Genomic DNA, 17,925 nt, shown 5'->3' with positions numbered 1-17,925 from the left:
GGGCGGGAGGACCCGCTGCGGGCAAGGACACCAGTGGGACCGGCGGGGACAGCAGCGCCGGGGGACGACAGCAGGGACAGGGCTGGCTCCAGCATCGGAGCCAGCGGTGCGGCCATCGGCCGTGGCAGGAGGAGAGCACACACCAGTGACACCATCAACGGTGTCCCCACTGGAGGCTGGTCACCGCAGTGAGCAGCTGGCACCAGCAGGGACATTGGTGACAGCACCAGTGCCACCAGCAGGGCCATAAGCAGAGACTCCAGAGATGCCACCACTGCCAACAATAGGCCACCAGCAGAACCACCAGCGACGGCACCGATGCTGCCACCAATAGAACCACCACCAGCAGCAGCAGGGCTGCCAGAAATGGCACCAGCAGGGACACCAAGCAATGGCAGCAGTGCCACCATCAGTAGCACCACTAAGAGAACCCCCACCAGTGCCTTCATCAGGCCACCAGCAGAGCCACTAGTGATGCCACCAGCAGAGACCTAAGAGATGTCCCCAGTGTAACTGTCACCATCAGCAGCACCGGTGGCACCAGCAGTGCTCTGGGCAGTCCCACACCATCCCCAACACACAGACAGGACAGGGCTGCAGGGTACAAAGTGCCTTTATTGCCATGGCCGCCGTGCCCGAGGCAGGAGGACCCGGCTCTCTCACGTCTGCAGCTGCAGCAGGGCCGGGGCCGGGGGCTCCGGGGGCTGCGCCCGGCGGTGACAACTCTCCAGGTCCCCCAGCACCGCGAAGAGCCGGCTCAGCCCCTCGGGAAGGGGAGCGTCTGCGGGAGAGGGGAGGGACACTGAGACCCCACAGCTTCCCTGGAGCCCCCTGTGGTCCCTGGGGACAACCTCCTCAATAGGAGCCCCAAAACCCCCACCCCAAACCTACCTTCACCCCGGGGGCCGTTCTGGGCATCCTCTGGCTCCAGCAGCTCCCAGTACTTTTCCCTGGGGAGATGGGGAGGAGAGGGCCGGGCCTTGGCAGGAGGAGAAGGGGCTGCAAGGGAGGTGCGGGGTGTCCTGGGGACAGGGACTCACCTGAGGGTCCCCCGGAGGCCCTGCAGGTGATGGAAGAGGCGCTGAGCCTCCACCGTGGGGTCCAGGGGGTCACTCCAGTCCTGCAGGGTGACGCCGTGCCGGGTCCGGTCACATCCCAACCCTGCGGGACAGCAGCGTCAGCACACGGGGGGACCCCCAGCACCCCCGCGGGGCTCCGGGGCCACCTCCCTGTACCTGTCCTGTCCCGCTGGTGGCAGCAGCTCCACTTGTCCCCGCGGAACACGCCGGGGTGGTAGGAGCGGAGCACGCGGGGGTTGTTGCCGCACACCTTGCGCAGCGCTGACAGCCACTGGTTCAGCTCGTTGACACACTGCGGGGTTGGGGACAGTCAGAAGGACCCCGGGCTGTGCCAGCGCCCGGGCTGTGACCCCGCGCGGGGGTCCCCGCCGCACCTTGCACTGCAGGTAGGCTGTCTCCTGCTGCCCGCCCGGGGCCGTGTACACCACCTGCATGACGTGGGAGCTGCCGAAGCTCTTCTCCTCCACTTTCTCGGCCGCCAGGATGTCGCCCAGGGCGATGGCACCGATACGCTGATGGCGGGGACACACACAGAGGGGGGTCAGTGCCACCCCGCTGCCACCCCTCGCCCCTCCAGCACGTCCTTACCTCTGCACTGGGGCTCTTGCCGAAGCCGAGCGCCTCCCCGGTGAGGCAGAAGTGCAGTTTCTTGCCGGCGGCAGCAGCGAGCAGCGGCCCCTTGCCCCGTGTTTTGTGCACAAGGAGCAGCCCCTCCTTCACCACGGCCGGGGAGGGCCCCAGCGGCCGCCCCTCACCCTCCTCCTCGCCCTTGTCCTCCTCCGTGCCCACCAGGCGGGTGATGAAGTCCCTCATGCGGGCGGTGCCCTGCTGCAGGGCGGGCAGCAGCGGTGACAGCCACGTCTCCTTGGCGCGCCCGGCCGCCGGCTCCATGTTCCCGACCAGCTGGATGGCCTGGGGACCCCGCGAGAGGCAGCGTCACCCCCAGGAGGCACGGCTGTCCCCAGCAAGAAGCAGCCAGGCAGCCCAAAGCCCCGGGCCGGTGTCCCCTGTCGCACCTTGGCCAGCAGCAGCAGAGTGCGGCTGGTCCGCGCGTCGGCGTGTGCGTCCCGCAGCTGGAACAGCTTGGGGGTCATCACGGCCGGCGAGAAGAAGCGCAGGCACAGGAAGCTGGTGACAGCCACAAATTTGGCGTGCTGTGACCACCGAGGGGGTGGGGAACACACGTCAGGGTCTCTCCCAGCGTGGGACAACCCCACAAACAGCGATACACCGATGTCCGGGGCGGCTGTTTGGACGCGGCGCGGCCCCGCTCGCTGCCCCCCCTGCCCAAGAGTCCCCATTCACCACAGCTGGGGACAACACCCAGAGAGCCCTGTCCCCTGGGGATATCCCTGTTTGACCCCACGCCATCCCCCGCCACAGCCCGACCTGGTGCTGCGGGAAGCGCTCCCCGACGCGCTGGAAGAGCTGGCGGAACGCGGCGCGGATGAGGGGGGGACACGCCGGGGCCGACCTGACGATGGCGTCCAGGAGCTCGCCCAGGTAGGACTGGAGGTGCTGCCGGCCCTGCTCGATCACCTCGCCCTCCGTCTGCACCCGGTGCAGCCCCGAGCACCTGCGGGCACGGTCGCTGTCACCGCCAGCTCTGGGGCCACCCCTGCCCTGCCACCCCACGAGCCCCTTACCCGACGTCTTTGATCTCCACCTTGCCGGGGTCCAGCTCCACGTATTTCTTCTCCTCGAACACACGGGTGATGGTGGGTCCCAGGACAAAGTGCAGGTATGGCATTCCTGTCACCTGCCAAGGGACCACACAGGGGACAGTGATGGGCCACAGATTTGGCATCCCAGCAGCCTCCCAGCCCTGGGGGAAGGCATAAACACACCAGCCCTCCCAGTTCTTCCCCAGGGAACAGCCCAGGGCCAGGATGACCTGAGAAGAGCAGGTTTTGGGTGGTGTAGCACCTTGAGGAAGGACTCCATGGACTTCGAGGCCAGAGAGTTGCTCCGGAACAGAGTGTTGGGCTCACCTGCAAAACAGCAGAGAGTCCATGGCCTGGGGATGGCCACAGATCATCCCTGGGCAGCTGCAATCATGGGGGTCATTCCCAGAGGCTGTGCCCTGCCCTCCTGGCCCTTTCCATGGGGGTTATGGGGATTCCCTAACCTCAAGCCACCTGCTCCTCCACCAACCTCAGCCCAATGATTTGCTGGGATGAACCCAACAGATTCCACAGTGTGATGGCTGAGCCTCAACATTCACTCCCAAAATATCCCCACAAAGGGCCCTGGAGGTTTTGCAGCCCCAGGAGATTATAAAGAAGCCTCCAGCTCCACTTCTGACTCCAGCCTTACATGGCTTGGCCAGCTCCAGCTCAAAGAGCAGGTCCAGGAACTCCTTGACCAGCCCCTGGCCCAGGAAGAGCTTGACCAAGTTGATGGCGACCTCCTGCCGGCACTCAGCTGTGGTGGTTTCGTCCAGGAGAGTGATCAGGTGCACTTGGCCATCCTGGAGGGAAGAGGCACCATAACATGACAGCCCGAGGCAAGCACACACCACAGCACAGAGCTGGGAAATGGGGATGCTGCAGCAGGGTTGGGCATGGACCCCTCACCTGGCGCCCCAACTTCACCTCCTGGCACAGGAGCTGCACCAGGGGCTGGTAGCAGTGGGAGGGAAGCACTGTCTCATCCCGAAGCTTCACCTGCAGCTGCAGCGAGCCCAGGCTGCCCCGGCGCCTGCAGGAGCACGGGGTGGGTGGGTGGGTGATGGATGGATGGATGGATGGATGCTTCACCAAGCAGGACGTGGCCTGACACCACAGGCTACCCCTCCAAAGTGACGATGCATCCCAGGAAAACGCCCCTCCCTAACGCCCCTGAGGGCACTGGGACCACCCCCAGCACACCCCAACACCCTGTGCCAAAACTCACTCGTTCTCCGTTGGCTTGGACTTGTCTGGCCACAGCCTGAACCACCCCTCCTCCTGCCCAGCTGCTTCCAGCCCCTGGATGCTGAACACCACCTGGGAGGGGAAGGCAGGAGAGGGTTGAGTGTGCAGCTGGGCAGGACCCCGGCAGCACTGGAAGGGTTTGGGGCTCACCTTGCCCAGGAAGTCGTTCCTGCCAACGAGGTCCCAGTCCCACACCTCCACACAGAGCTTCTCCCCAGCGGGCTCAGCCAGCTCGAACTCAAAGGTCTCGTTCCAGCGTGGGTAACAGGATTTCTTGACAACCTGCAAAGGCAACAGCTGTGTCCCCTCTTGCTGGGTGGGTCTACGCCTCAGGGACACCAAGCTGGGGATGCTGGGGACAGGGATGGCTCCGGGCTTCCCCGTGGATTGATCCCACCTGCACCCTTGGCAGGTTGGCGATGGCTGAAGCTGCACTCACGGTGCTCTCCTGTGTCTTCCCGTTGTAGCGCAGGCGGACAAAGGGGTCGGAGGCACCATTCCGGTCCTTCCTGGCTAAATCCCTGCCAAGAAGGGAGGGAATTTACCAGCAACCTCCCAAAATACCTACAGGCACCCGTGGCACCCATTCCTCTCTCAGGGAATCTCAAGATGTATGTCCCAAAGACCTGCAGATGAAGGAGACCCTGCCCCAGCACCCCCCATGATGAGGAGGATGCTCTGCACCCAAAGGACTTGGTCATCGGGGAAACTGAGTCGTGGAGCAGCTCAGACTCACCACCCACGTGTCAGCTGCACACGCAGCCCTGCCCCTCTCGTGTCCCCTCTCGTGTCCCCTCTCACCTGGCCTCCAGCACGGAGCAGAGCAGCCGCCGGCTGCCCTGGCTGCCCAGGACCTGCACCCGCAGGTGGATCTCCCCCTGCACCTCCTCATCAGGGTCCACCTCGCTGAGGCTCATCCAGCCACTGTATCCTGTGGGAAAAGGGGGGATCCCCATGAAAGGGTCATTGGGGAACCCCTCAGGACCAGCTTGTCCAAAGGGTGGGAGATGAGGCCCTCCTGGGACCCCCCAGTCACTCTTTCCTTTACCCTTAGGGTGCTCTGCCAGCATGTCCCGGGTGATGCAGACCTTCCCAATAATGTCATCACGGCTGGAAAACAAAAGTGGGAAGCAGGACATGGCGTGGGATTGGTGCCCAGGTAGGACAGCCCCCAGTTTGAGGGATCCTGGACTGGGGCCACCACAGTGTGTCTGTCCCCATGGAGCATATCAGCCACCCTCTGCTGCCAGCTGGACAATATCCTTGAGAGATAACTTCACCCATGGGTGTCCCAAACCCCAGGGCAGCGTGGCCAGGTGTGATTCTCTGGTATTAAAACCTGAGCATGCAGGGAGCCAAAGCCACCAACCGAGTCCCCAGGCCGGGCCCCCAGCACACCTGAGAGCATCCTCGTCCATGACGTAGATGGAGATGCTGTGGAAACCCGGCTGGAGCTGCAGCTCATATTCCTCCCCCCAGAACGGGGACAACGTCTTCCACACCGTGGCAGTCCTGTGGGGCAGGTGGCACTGGTGACAGAGGGGACAGGGCTCCCTCTCTGGAGTGCTCCCCAGCCCTGGGACCTTCCCAGCTTTTGGGGATGCGTGGCTGGGGGCGGGACCCAGAGTTTGGAACCCTCAGCTGGGGCAGGGGTGAGTCTCTGTCCCTGTGCTTGTCCTGTCTTGTGGCTCTGGGCTGGCAAGTCACAGGGGTGGGGGTATAGGGAAAGGGGCCATGAGCTGTTGGACACTTCTGTGTCTGTAGGAGCATCTCAGCCCAAAGTAGGAAATAATAAACAGTGATAAACAATAATAAATAATGATCTTAACAATAATCATAACAATCAAGTGCCTGCAGCAGATGGAGGCACCTGCAAGGTGCAAGGTTTGGGACTCCAGCAGTTGTAGGGACCAGTCAGGGACCTGGGCCACTCACCTGATGATGGCCTCATCGTCGATCTTCACAATGCAGTACGGGTCACTGCTCCCCGTGCTACAAGGACAAGGGACAGCTCTGTCAGTGCCACCAGCCCCAGCCTGGCCACCACTCAACCCACAGGACTCCCATGGCTATGGGTGACCAAAGCCCTCAGCCCTGACTGCCCCCACAGAACAGAACCTTGTAGAGACAAAGCCTTGAGGGTGAGGCTGGGGTACAGAGGCTGCCAAAGGGGGAATTTGGTCCCAGCTGCCAGCACAGGGTGACCCCAGCTTGGCTTCCAGACTGGGACACTCCTCCCTGATCGTGTCCGGCCGCTGTGTCCCGCTGGCTGACAGAAGTGGCTTTTCCTCTTCCACACAGGAAGACAAGGAACAAACAAATCCCACCCTTTCCCTGAAACAGCTTCAGGCACCTGCATCCCAATTTCACATACCTGGAGTGAGGCCACAGCAGCCTCCTCCAGCCCCAGAGTGTCCCCAGAACCCCAACAATCCCACGGGATGGGGACACCCCTAGGGACATCCCAGCGATGCAGAGGGTGTGAAGGGCAGCCACCACCGTGCTTTGACCACGTTTCCTCCCTGGGGACAGCACAAGTCACCCTTGCCAAAAAAATAATCACGGTTTTACAGCTTATTGCCCTGGTTCATCAGAAACAGGGTCAGGGGTGAGGACTCCAGCCAGGGACAAAGCAGCCAGGACCTGGGGGCTGGCCAAGGTCATGGAAAGGTTGTGGCTCCCATCCCACTGTCACAGAGCAGCTTGGAGCACGGATAACTCATTAACACCAATCCCAGTGGCACTGTCAGCCAGCCACAAGCAGCCTGAACAAAGGGAGGGTGCACAGGAGGGGCTTGGGGACCTCAGGCATTGAGTGATTTCCACATCCCAAATCCAGGGAGGCTGAGAGGCAGCTCCTGGGGGGACTGAAAGGATTTAGGGACAACTGAACGAGTCTGGGGGAATCCAAAGGGTTTTTGGAGGGACCGAAGGAGTTGGAGGGGACTGAAAGGGTTTTAGGGGATTCAAAAGGGGTTGGAGGGGACTGAAAGTGTTTTGAGGAGGATTAAAAGGATTCTCGGGAGGAATCAGAAGATAGTTTGGGAGAATTAAAAGGTGTTGGAGGGGACTGAAAGGGCTTTGATGAGGACTAAAAGGCATTTTGGGGGTCCAAAAGGAGTTCGAGGGGATTGAAAGGGTTTTGGGGGATGCAAAAGGGGTTGGAGGGGACTGAAATGGTTTTGAGGAGGGCTGAAAGGAGTTTTGGAGGAATCAAAAGGAGTTGGAGGGGACAGAAAGGGTTTGGGGGGCTCCCTGCCCTGCTAAGCACGGCCGCGGGGATTTCTCTGGGCGGTGCATCCCGGGTACCACAATGACATCCCTGTTCCCAGCACTCCATCCGCGCCGCCCCGCGGGGCTGCGGGTGCAGCAGGTTGCCAAGAGCGGCTCCTGCTGCCATTCCATCCCAGCCACGCTCCTTTGAGGATTTTTAAGGAGAGCCGCGGGTGAAGTGCCATTAAGCGGAGCCCATTGCTGACATTTCCTGCCTTGTGCAAACCACGGGGGATGCCTGGAGCGGGCGGGCGGAAAGGGAACAGCTGCCCGCTCCAGCTGCGCCCGGCAACGCGGGGCTGCAGGGACAAACCCTTGTCCCCAACGTGGGGACAGCAGCACAGCCACGGCTCCTGCAGCGCCAGGCATGGCGTTTTCCAGGGATTTAAACACAGGATGGGCAGGATCCGCGCTCGGTGGCGGTGAGAGGTGCCCGAGCTGCCAGGAGAGGCGCAGCCTTTGGATGAGATGAGGAGAAATCCCCGCTCCAAAGGCAGAATGGGTGACAGCGCCCGCACAGCATCCCCGTCCCGGGATGTCGCCAAGGGATTTGTGGCGCTGCGGGCTCGGTGGGTGCGGGGCTGGCTCGGGCATCCACGCTGGGTGCAGGGAAGGAGCTGGAAAGGGGAAGGGCTTTGGAAAGAGGAAATGAGAAATGAGCCCAAGCAGGACTGGGGGAAGGGGGAAGGAACCTGCAGCCACCCCTCCGGCAGCAAAGGAGCTGCGGAGGGCTGGAATTAAAAATTAACTGGTGTAGGCAGCAGTGCTGGTCTGCCCTGGGGGGGGTGGTGAGAATAAATAAATAAAAAAATTAAATAAAAAATAGAAGTGAAAAGGAAAGAAAAATAGAATGGTTAATTAGAGAAAAAAAAATATAATTCAAAATAAATGGAAAATAGAATTAAAGAAAAATAGAACTTTAAAAGTATGACTAAAAATCAAAGAAAAATTGAACAAAAAATTTTAAATGGAAGAGAAAAATAAGAAAATAAAATAAGAAAATAAATAAAATAAGAAAATAAAATAAGAAAATAAAATAAGAAAATAAAATAAGAAAATAAAATAAGAAAATAAAATAAGAAAATAAAATAAGAAAATAAAATAAGAAAATAAAATAAGAAAATAAAATAAGAAAATAAAATAAGAAAATAAAATAAGAAAATAAAATAAGAAAATAAAATAAGAAAATAAAATAAGAAAATAAAATAAGAAAATAAAATAAGAAAATAAAATAAGAAAATAAAATAAGAAAATAAAATAAGAAAATAAAATAAGAAAATAAAATAAGAAAATAAAATAAGAAAATAAAATAAGAAAATAAAATAAGAAAATAAAATAAACCACATAATAATAAATGAAGAAATAAAGAAAAAAGGGCAAAAATGAAAGGAAAACTAATTTAAAAATAAAAAATTAAATAAAAAGTTTAAAAGTGAAAATACTGAAATAAAAATAGAATAGATTAGAATAAATTAAAGATTAAAAATTATTGGCGTTATTTATTATCCTAACATTAAAATAATCCAATAAAATAAATAAATAATAAAACAGAAATTCAGATAAAAGGAATTGAGTGTCGCATTAAAAAAATCAATACTAAATAAAGTAAATTTAAAAATGAAAAAACGATTTAAAAAAATCAGGCAGACCCTGGGATAAAGAAGAGGGGAAGATTTGGCAGCCTCAGCTTGGGGGGGGAGCTCCCGTAAATCCCTGTGCCAAATCCTGTGGGATCTGGGAGTTCCCCATGGGGATTTGGGGGGGCTCCATCACCCCTGGCTGTTGCCAGCAGGGTCTGAGCTGCCCATGCAGCGGGGACACCCAGCAGAGGGAACTCCCCGGAGGACACCAGCGATCCCAAAACTGTGCCAGGGCAGGGAACCGGATCCCCTGAGGCGCTGGGCAGGGGAAGGGGCCGGGGCCAGACACGGCCAAGGTCGCGCTCGGGTTTCCCTTCCCGCTGTCCCAGCCCAGCGCCACGTCCCAAAGCCACCGGTCCGGAAAGCTCCGCTCCAGGCGCGGTGGCACAGCGGCTTTCCGGCTCTCCCAAAATCCAGAGCTCCAAAAATCCAGAGCTCCCAAAATCCAGAGCCTGCCCGTGCTGGGTCAAGCTCCGGCGGGGAATTGTGCCAAGGGATTTAAAAATCAGGCCCTGACACACAGGATTTAAAAAAAGAAGAAAAAAAAAAAAAAAAAAGAAGTCATGTTTCTTTCCTTGTTTATCCTCTTTTTCCATGACGGCTGCAGGGATTTTTGCTGGTTTTCCGGCTGCCGAGCGCTCTTCAGCAGCTTTCCCCTGCCTTGGTGGTGGATGGGGGCACCGAGGTGCTGTCCCCACATGTGGGGATGCTGTCCCCACATCCCGCCCCATAAGGATCAGAGCCATGAGGAGAACACCGGGATTTTCTGGGAAGGAAATCCCGACCCAAGGGCTGCCCCCCGCACCTCAGCCAGGTGGGATGGAGCCGGGGCTGGGGACACAGCACTGGGGCAGCCCCTGCTCCTTTGGGGACGGATGTACCGGGTCCTGCTGCTCGTCCGGGGGTCCCTGCCAGGGTCCCTCTGTGGTGGGGACAGCCCTGCCCCGTGGCAGCACAGGGGGAGCCCCCAAAGTGGGAGCACTGCGTGGGGTACCCAAAACACTGCTGGGGGAATCCCACGGCACGGGGGGAAACCCCAACCCCATCCCGCGGGGTGTCCCTAAATCGAGGAGCGGGGGGAATCTCAGCACTCCTGAGGGAGCCCTCAAAGCGCTAAGAACTGCTGGGGGCACTCAAAAATGTCCTGAAGGGAGCCCCCAGAGCAAGGGGGATCCCAAAGCCACGCTGGAGGAACTCCCAAATCGAGGCAGCAGCAAAGCCATCGTGGAGGAAACCCCAGAGCAAGGGGGATTCCAAAGGCACCCTATGGGGAACCACCAAAGTAGATGCACTGCTGGGGGGGACTCCAAATCTACGCTGAAGGGCACCCCCAAAGTAAACACACTGCTGAGGGCGGGACCTAAAGCCACCCTGGGGGGAATCCTCAATGCAGGGCGACTCCAAAGCCATCCTGGAGGGAATACCCCAAGGGGTGATACCCCAACAGGGGATCCTAAAACCACCGGGGGGGGAGCCCCTAAATCACATGCATAGCTGGGGGGCTTCCAAGTCATTCTGAGCAAGTCCTCAAAGCAGGGAGGAGGCTCTAAGGCCACCTGAGAGGGGTGTCCTCATCAGGGACCTGTTGGGGAGACCCCCCGCAGCACCCCTAGGAAAGCGGCGAGTCCCTTCGAGATGCCCCCGCCCCGAAGCTCTCCCGGCCCCCGCGGGGGCACTCACATGTCCTTGGCGGGCAGGTTCCTGCCCTCCACGATGCGGATGGAGAGGGCGCTGCGCCGGGCCATGGCGGGCGGGCAGCGGAGCGGAGCCGAGCCGAGCCGAGCGGAGCCAAACGGCGCCGAGCGCGGCCTCGAACCCGCGGCCCCGAGCACAGCGCCCATGTGCGGGCCGGCGCCGGCAGCCGCCAATCAGCGTGCGGGGGTGGGAAAAGAGGCGTGGCCTAGGGCATATCCGCTGCTCCCATTGGGTGATGCTATCGGCTGTCGGCCAGGGGGGTGTGGCCTGTGCTCAGTGGGCGGGGCCGGCTCCCCGCGCTGTCGGGGTCCCGCGGGGCCCCCGCTGTGTCCCCTCTGTCCCCCCGCTGTGTCCCCTCTGTCCCCTCGGTCCCCCCTCAGCCCTCGGCACCGCCCGCGGCTCCAGCGCGGTGCAGCCCCAACCTGCCCTGCCCGGCGTCCGCCTGGATCGGACCAAACCCACACCAGACCCCTCCGAGCCCCCCCGGAACCTGGAGGGGTGCAGTATCGGCAGCGTTGTTCTGCACCCCAAGCCTCCACCGGTTTCTTGATTTTTAACCGGTTTTGTTTGTTTGTTTTTAAAGTATTGCACCTCCCGGCTGCAGCACGCCCGGGATGGGGTTGGGGTTTCTCCCCGTGCCGTGGGATGACCGCAGCAGTGTTTTGGGTACCCCAAGCAGTGCTCCCACTTTGGGGGCTCCCCCTGTGCTGCCACGGGGCAGGGCTGTCCCCACCACAGAGGGACCCTGGCAGGGACCCCCGGACGAGCAGCAGGACAGGTGGCATTTCTGGGTGCTTTTGGTACCCTAAATCCCAGTGGAGGAGAGTGAACCACCCCCTCCCCCCATGGTGAGACCCACCTGGGCTCGAGGGCTCGGCAGGCACCCAAAGCTGAGGCTCAGGGCTGTGCTGGCCATGGCATTTTCGCCGAGGGAACACTATGGGGACTATGCAGGGACACGCTGGGAACACACTGCTCTGTTCCTACAGCGCTGCCCCTCTGCCTCCCCCGCACGGGGGGACAGCAAGGGGACAAGGTGCAGTCCCCGCCACCATCCCACAAGCTTCCCCTGTGCCAGCTCCAGCCCCACAGGCGATCGGGGCCACATGTCCCACCTCCAGCAGCGCACACGCGTGGCAGGTGACAACCCCCCCCAGCCCTCGAAGCCCTTTGCAGCTGAAGCAGTTGTTTTATTTCGGGGCACGGGGTGTAGGGCGGAGAGGACCCGCGTTTGCCGGATGGAACCATCCGTCCGCTGCTCCCCCGCTGATCTCGGCAGGAGTTAATCGCTGGATTTGCTTGATTTCCCTTGGCCAGGCTCCACGGAGGCGGCTCCGGCAGCGGGGAGGGGGGGCAGGTTTCTAACACCGCTCCCATGAGGCACAAGGACACCCCGTAAGGGCGCTGTGACCGGCCTGGGGCGTCAATGTGATGCTGCCCTTGGCGTGGCGCCTGCGGGGTAAAATTGGGCTTTTATTAATATTTGTATATGATGCATATAGGTACACGCACACCTGCCCTGACTCCACCCACGACGGGGTTGTTTCCAGCACCAGCGAGGTCTCATCCTGCCCGGGCTGCAGGATCAGGGCACCCACAGCCCTGAGATCAGAATCAGAGACCCACGCCCCGTTGTAGAATCAGGAATGATGGACGCGGTCCCTTCAAGCCGCTGGTACAGGATCAGCTTTCCCTCTGACCCCCTCCAGCCCACTCCTCAGCAGTGCAGGATCAGCCCCCACAGTCCCCCAGATGGGGCTCAGGGACACTCTTGGGTGTAGGATCAGACACCCCGGGGTGCCGGTCCCCTCTTGGGGTCTCATGGCTCTCAGAGGAGCCCGAGCTGCACCCAGGATGGATTGGGTCATCTCGGGGTGTGGGAGCCCCTCCTCTGGGCTTGGTCAGGGAGAGAGCATTGTAGGGTAAAAAGGGTTGGAGAAACATCCCCCACACCCACCACTCCCACCTCACGGAGCATTTCAGTGCTCTTCACCCCAGCATCAGGGCTGGGGGGGTCAGGCTTCCCTCGCTGCCCTGCACCCAGGGGACTTTTCCCCATCCGAAGTGGGCACAGGTGGTATCGATGCCCCAACTGGGTGCGACAACATCTCCCACCCACTCCAGAGCATCCCCGGCCTCACTCTGCCCCGTGCAGTCTCCCACCCAGCGACAGGGCTCGAGTGGGGGTACAGGGGACCACGGGGCTTCCCAGGAGGCATCGAGGAGTCACAAACAGGAGGCATAGGCAGGGCACAAAGCACGCGAAAAAGCCTTTAATGTCGCGCTCCATAGCCCCATGGGTCCCCAAGGGTGGCGGCTCCGGTCGTGTCCCCCCGTGCCACCCACCGGGACGGAACGGAGCGGGTCACTCTGAGCCTCGCACGGGGGAGGGGAGGCGATGCCGGGGGGCGGCGGGGGCTCAGAGCCGGGCGGCCGGCTGGTCATAGACGTGGTGGGTATTGTACCGCCGCACCGTCACCGACTCCGGCCTGCTGAAGGTGCTGCTGCCGCTGCAGGAGTCCGAGCTGGGGAGGGAAGGCGGGGTGAGGGATGAGGGATGAGGGTGAGGACCGTCACCCTCTGACGCCGGTCCCGCGTGCTCAGCGTTCTGGGTGGGACTTGGCCGTGGTACTCACCTCCAGAAGACGAGCATGGCCACCAGTCCGGCCAGGAGGATGGCGAAGAGGATGGAGAGGATGGTGGTGATGGCGATCATGCCGGCGCTGTGCCCGTTGCGCGTCGTGGAGATGGTGTTGGGTGACTTGGCTGGAGAGAGAGCAGGAGGAGAGAGAGCAGGATGGAGGGATACACACCCCGGAGTGGTTCCGGGGGTCCGGATGAGTGACGGAGTGCTCGTGTGTGCCAACCGTGCCATCACACGGTGCCACCGTACACGAGTGAGACCCGCGGCAGAGCCCTACCTCAGTTTCCCCAGCTGCTCACAGGAGCTCTCACCCCAAACCACTGTTGCTCAGCATTCAGCCCCCTGGGACCACCCCACACGCCCAGGACCACCCCACATCCCCCCTCGAGGGCTGTGGGCTGGGTGCGGGGGCAGGACGAGCAGCGGTACCTTCCTTCAGCGTGATTGGCAGCGACCACTTTGTCTCAGCCACGGGCACAGAGCCCTCCAGGGCGAGGAACTTCACCCTAGGATGGGAAGGGAGGTTGTTGGCCACGGTCCCGTGAGCGGGGACTACTGGCAGCCCTTGAGGGGCCGGTCCCAGGAGCAGGCTCACCGGTAGGGCCCGGGGCCGGGCAGGGGGCCATTGCAGGTGGGTCTCGTCACATCCTGAGCACAGCTCGTCTCGCTGCCGACGCGCAGCACCGTGATGTCCCCGGCGGGCTTGGAGCAGGGGTAGTTGGCCAGGGTGGTGTTGAGGGTCATGTAGGCTTGGACGGGGTCAGTGAAGTTCTGGAATGCGGTCTCGGGAGTCCCCGGCCTCGCGCTGTTGTTGAAGTTGGATACGGCTGCAGGGAGGGGATGGGGGTGAGGAGGGACTTGGTGGGGGGGTAAAGGGACCCCTGCACGCCCCCTGCCCTGGGCTGCTCCCACTTACCACTGGCCAGGGCCACCACCAGCCAGATGTCGGCGTTGCCGTAGTCATCGAAGACGCAGCGGGGCTGGTCCAGCACGAAGGTGGAGGCGGTCGTCTGCCCCCCCAGCGAGGGCTCCTTGGTCAGGGCCGGCTTGTACCCCAGCTGGGCTGCAGTGAGAAGCCAAGGGGATGGGGTGAAGGGTATGGATCCTCCTCTGCAGCCCCGGAACGGAGGCTCTGACCGGCGGCCGCGGTGCCGGGGCTCGGGGTGGGGGCAGGAGGCAGCTGAATCCTGGGATCTCGGCAGTGGAGCCTCTGCTCCCCTCCCACCCCCAGTCTGGGCTCAGATAGGGGCTTCTTTAAAAGAGGAAGCAAAGACACTCTATGCTCCCAGCTGGGGGGGAACACACGTGCAGGACTCCCAGAGGACCAGGGTGGGTGACACCAGGGACACTTGGGGTGGCACCCAGAATGAGGGGGGCATCACCTGCCCTACGCCTCCAGGTTCAGGGGGATCCTGGTGGACTCTAACTGAGACATCCAGAGAAACCCACACTGTGCCGGTCATCCACTATCAGTGACACCAGAGACTATAAATGACCCCCAGAATAGGATCCACAGCAGCCCTACACCTCCAGGCTCAGCGGGGTCCTGGTGCCTGTGCACAGGGGATCCCCACAGTGCCAAGGAGAATCCCGAGTGATCCCGATGGCGTCGCTGGACTCACCTATGCCGTGGGCGGCGGGCAGGAGCAGGAGGAGCAGCGGGAGCATGATGCGGGCGCTTGGGTGCCGAGGGCGGGAGTGCGGGTTCTGGGGCTCCGCGTCCCCGTGGGACCCGCCTGTGGTCACCAACCGCCCACATTCCTGCAGCGGCCGCAGCCCCGTGGCAAACAGGTTGGGCTCGTTTCCTCGGGAGCATTTGTTATGTTTGAGCGCCCGCCGGCGAGGCGTGCTGAGAACCGCTGCGTTTGTGGCGTGGGTGGGTGACAGATTCACCCGGGCAGCGGGCAGAAGGGGATATCTCGTGGTGATGCACTCCACCAGTGGCAGCAAGTGCCCCCCACACCGACACCAAGTGCCACCAAGCCAGGGCCCCACGTGGTTTTTGAGGTCTCCCATTTTCACAGTCCCATTCTGCGTGGCCAAAGACCAGGAGGAGACAGTGGCAGATGTAAAATTAGATTTTACTTGACAGAACAGTTAATGTCTAGTGGAAGGTGTCCCTACCCGTGGCAGGGGGGTTGAAACGAGGTGGTGTTTATGGTCCCATCCAACCCAAACTGTTCCATGATTCTCTGACACGGAGCAGGGGTTTGGGGGGCAGAGCCGCACAGCCGCGGGGGGCTACACCCGCAGCCAGGGGGCAGGGGCTGGGGCAGGGCTGGGGGGATGTGGTGGGTCCTGTAGGATCTGCGGATGAAGGCGTCAGTCCCCAAATCCTGGTGGCACAGGGAACCCCACACCTTGGCACTGCAGGGAGACAAAAGTAGAGGCATCAAGTGGAGCTCTGCACCAGCCACCCCCAAGGGACCCTTTCTCCTGCAAACTACGGCAAACCCCTAATTTAAGAATAAAAAAGCTATTTCGATGTTAAAAAGACTTCCATTTCTTTGCTGATGAGGTTGTGGAGTTGGGGTGCTCTCCTGAGGCCCCTGCCGACACTGCCCCCCCAGCAGCCCCCCGTACCCCAGGGCTCCGAGCACGGCGGTGGCCAGCACGGCCCCCAGGCTGGCCAGGATGGAGGCGATGACCACCACAGCACTGCTACAGCGAACGGGCGCAGGGTCGATGGTGCTCGGGCTGACGGCTGGAAGGAGGAGGGGTGAGGGATATGGAGGAACACGGAGAGCTCAGGGGCGGTGTGATGGATGGGGGGATCGGGGATCACTTCTCCCGCAGGTTTTGGGGTGATGGCACAGGGCTGATGCTGTGCCACGTGCCAGCACCCCAACCAGGCAGGTGCAGGGGACCCGCGGGGGGGTGGCAGTGCCACAAGTACCTCTGCGCAGGAGGATGGGCTCGGACCATCGCGTCTCCGCTTTGGGGCCGCGGCAGCCCATCAGCAGGAACTTCACCCTGCCATGGGTACGGGGCTGATACCGGGGCACGAACAAGACCTGGGTGGCGAGTCACCCCAGCTGGGATTTGGGGCTTCTGGCTTTACCTGTAGGGCCCGGGGGAGGGCAGGGGTCCATTGCAGGGGTCCTGTCTGCCCTGGTCTCTGCACGCCGTGTCACCCCCGACCCGCAGGACGGACGGGCTCGGTGCCGAGCAGGAATATTCGGCCGCCGCCGTCTCCAGCGTCATGTAGGAGCGGGCAGTGGGCAGCTGCTTGTACGGGGGCACGTCAGCCCGGGACAGGGGGTTTCTGAAGGCGGCTGATGCTGCACCGCACAGATGGAGGGTGAGGATTGCGGCGAGGGTCCCCCATATCCCCTGCCACAGTGGGGGCGCGCTGGGGCAGCGAGTGCTCACCGTTGGCAAAGGCCACCGCCAGCCAAACGGTGTCGGAGGCATCGGCGAGGCCGTCGAAGACGCAGTGGGGCCTCTCCAGCGCGAAGGTGCTGGCAGTGACCTTGCCCAGCAGTGCCATGGGGGATACCTGGGGCACGTAGGGCAGCCGGGCTGGGGGAGTGGGCAGTGAGAGAGGGGACCCCCCGTTCTGCACTGCTCAGCCTGACCCCAGCCCGCACCCACACCAGTGCTGGCACAAGGGCTTGTCACTAGGTGCCAGCATGAGGGGGACAGCACTGGTGTGGGGTCCCCCCAGCCGTGCCCAGCCCCATAAACCCCTCCCATAAACGCCTGGCAGCCCCTCCAGGCCCCGGTTCCCCTACGCCCTGTGCCCCAGGGAGTCACCCAGGTCCGCGGCTGCTCCCATCCCCGCCAGCGCCAGCAGCACCCACGGCAGCTCCATGGCGTCGTCCTGGTGGTGCTGGATGTGCTGTCCTACTCAGCTCACCCCGTCCCACTGCCGAGGGGACGAACTGCCCTCAGTGCCCCCGCAGCAGGGACCGCCTGTCCTGGAGCCGGACCCTCCCAGCCCCGCATTCCTGCACCGGCTCTGCCGGCCCGGCCAGACCCCGCGGGCAGAGGGGACAGCTGAGCATCCCGAGTCACCCGCTGGTCCCAAACCCGCTGGGAAGAGTCCTGCAGGACCCCCGGGGCACCTGCCAGGAGTTAGGGCACAAGAGTCATGTGAAAGGGGAAACTGAGGCAGAGGAGGCTCTGGGGCGATGTTCCAGGATGGGTTGGCAGGACTCACAGACTTTAATGGCGCTATGGGGGCAGCCAGGCAAGTCGTCTTGGACCCCCACTCGCCCCACCAAGACCCAACTCCCTGCTTTGTGCCCAGCAGGCCCTCGGAGCCAGGGGTGAGCCCGTGCCCGACTGGTTCGGGCGCAGCCAGCCCTGCCCCGCGGGCAGGGAAGCGCTGAGGAGCATCACACCCGAAATAACCCAAATCTCAGCGTTCAGGTGAAGGGTCCCACCCAGCATAAGGAGTGCCGAAGTATTTTCAGCTCTGGGGCCACCCCACGCTGATATTTCCCCATCTCTCGTACCCCTTCCAAGCCCTTGGGATGGGACATGGCCCTGGAGAGGGAGTGCCCCGTGGCTCGGGAGCCCCTCACCGCCGCTCCCCCCGCAGAGGGGTTGGAGCGCTGCCTCTCCCGTGTTTGCCAAGGGGAGCGGCTGCCCACCCCTGCGTGGGAGGAGATTTCCCCCCCCTTCCCAAGGGGCCGGGACCGCGCCTTCAGATTAAGTGGAAATGGGGCATTCAA

At 61.1% G+C, this 17,925-nt stretch overlaps 3 protein-coding genes across 4 annotated transcripts; all 3 read right to left on the bottom strand.

Annotated features, from left to right (window-relative positions):
* Window positions 1-595: 595 nt before the first annotated feature.
* Window positions 596-10,666, bottom strand: LOC106853397 (ras GTPase-activating protein 4-like). Its single transcript, XM_014876610.2, has 20 exons — window positions 10,588-10,666; window positions 5,930-5,986; window positions 5,393-5,506; window positions 5,043-5,104; window positions 4,796-4,925; window positions 4,434-4,515; window positions 4,145-4,276; window positions 3,975-4,066; window positions 3,656-3,779; window positions 3,396-3,549; window positions 3,006-3,070; window positions 2,726-2,838; window positions 2,469-2,655; window positions 2,096-2,233; window positions 1,668-1,991; window positions 1,454-1,591; window positions 1,236-1,371; window positions 1,041-1,161; window positions 892-950; window positions 596-781 (listed from the first exon to the last, which is right to left on the bottom strand). The coding sequence occupies exons 1-20, from the start codon at window positions 10,650-10,652 to the stop codon at window positions 660-662; spliced, it is 2,415 nt and encodes an 804-aa protein (XP_014732096.1). The 5' UTR covers window positions 10,653-10,666; the 3' UTR covers window positions 596-659.
* Window positions 10,667-13,021: 2,355 nt separating this feature from the next.
* Window positions 13,022-14,914, bottom strand: LOC106853247 (uroplakin-3b-like protein 1). Of its 2 annotated transcripts, XM_088177045.1 has the most exons (7): window positions 14,869-14,914; window positions 14,552-14,559; window positions 14,163-14,304; window positions 13,842-14,073; window positions 13,676-13,752; window positions 13,239-13,368; window positions 13,022-13,127 (listed from the first exon to the last, which is right to left on the bottom strand). In XM_088177045.1, the coding sequence occupies exons 1-7, from the start codon at window positions 14,912-14,914 to the stop codon at window positions 13,022-13,024; spliced, it is 741 nt and encodes a 246-aa protein (XP_088033171.1). The 2 variants fall into 2 exon arrangements, with proteins under 2 accessions (XP_088033171.1, XP_014731869.2); XM_014876383.2 differs by lacking the exon at window positions 14,552-14,559 and having other exon boundaries at window positions 14,163-14,309.
* A 452-nt stretch (window positions 14,915-15,366) lies between these two features.
* Window positions 15,367-17,060, bottom strand: LOC148221514 (uroplakin-3b-like). The gene is made up of 6 exons (XM_088177240.1): window positions 17,003-17,060; window positions 16,619-16,768; window positions 16,308-16,527; window positions 16,143-16,219; window positions 15,830-15,950; window positions 15,367-15,613 (listed from the first exon to the last, which is right to left on the bottom strand). The coding sequence occupies exons 1-6, from the start codon at window positions 17,058-17,060 to the stop codon at window positions 15,367-15,369; spliced, it is 873 nt and encodes a 290-aa protein (XP_088033366.1).
* Window positions 17,061-17,925: the final 865 nt, after the last annotated feature.

Source organism: Sturnus vulgaris, chromosome 21, assembly GCF_052056855.1.
Source record: "Sturnus vulgaris isolate bStuVul1 chromosome 21, bStuVul1.hap1, whole genome shotgun sequence".
Taxonomy (NCBI): Eukaryota; Metazoa; Chordata; class Aves; order Passeriformes; family Sturnidae; genus Sturnus; species Sturnus vulgaris.
This window is presented reverse-complemented; position numbering and strand designations above follow the sequence as displayed.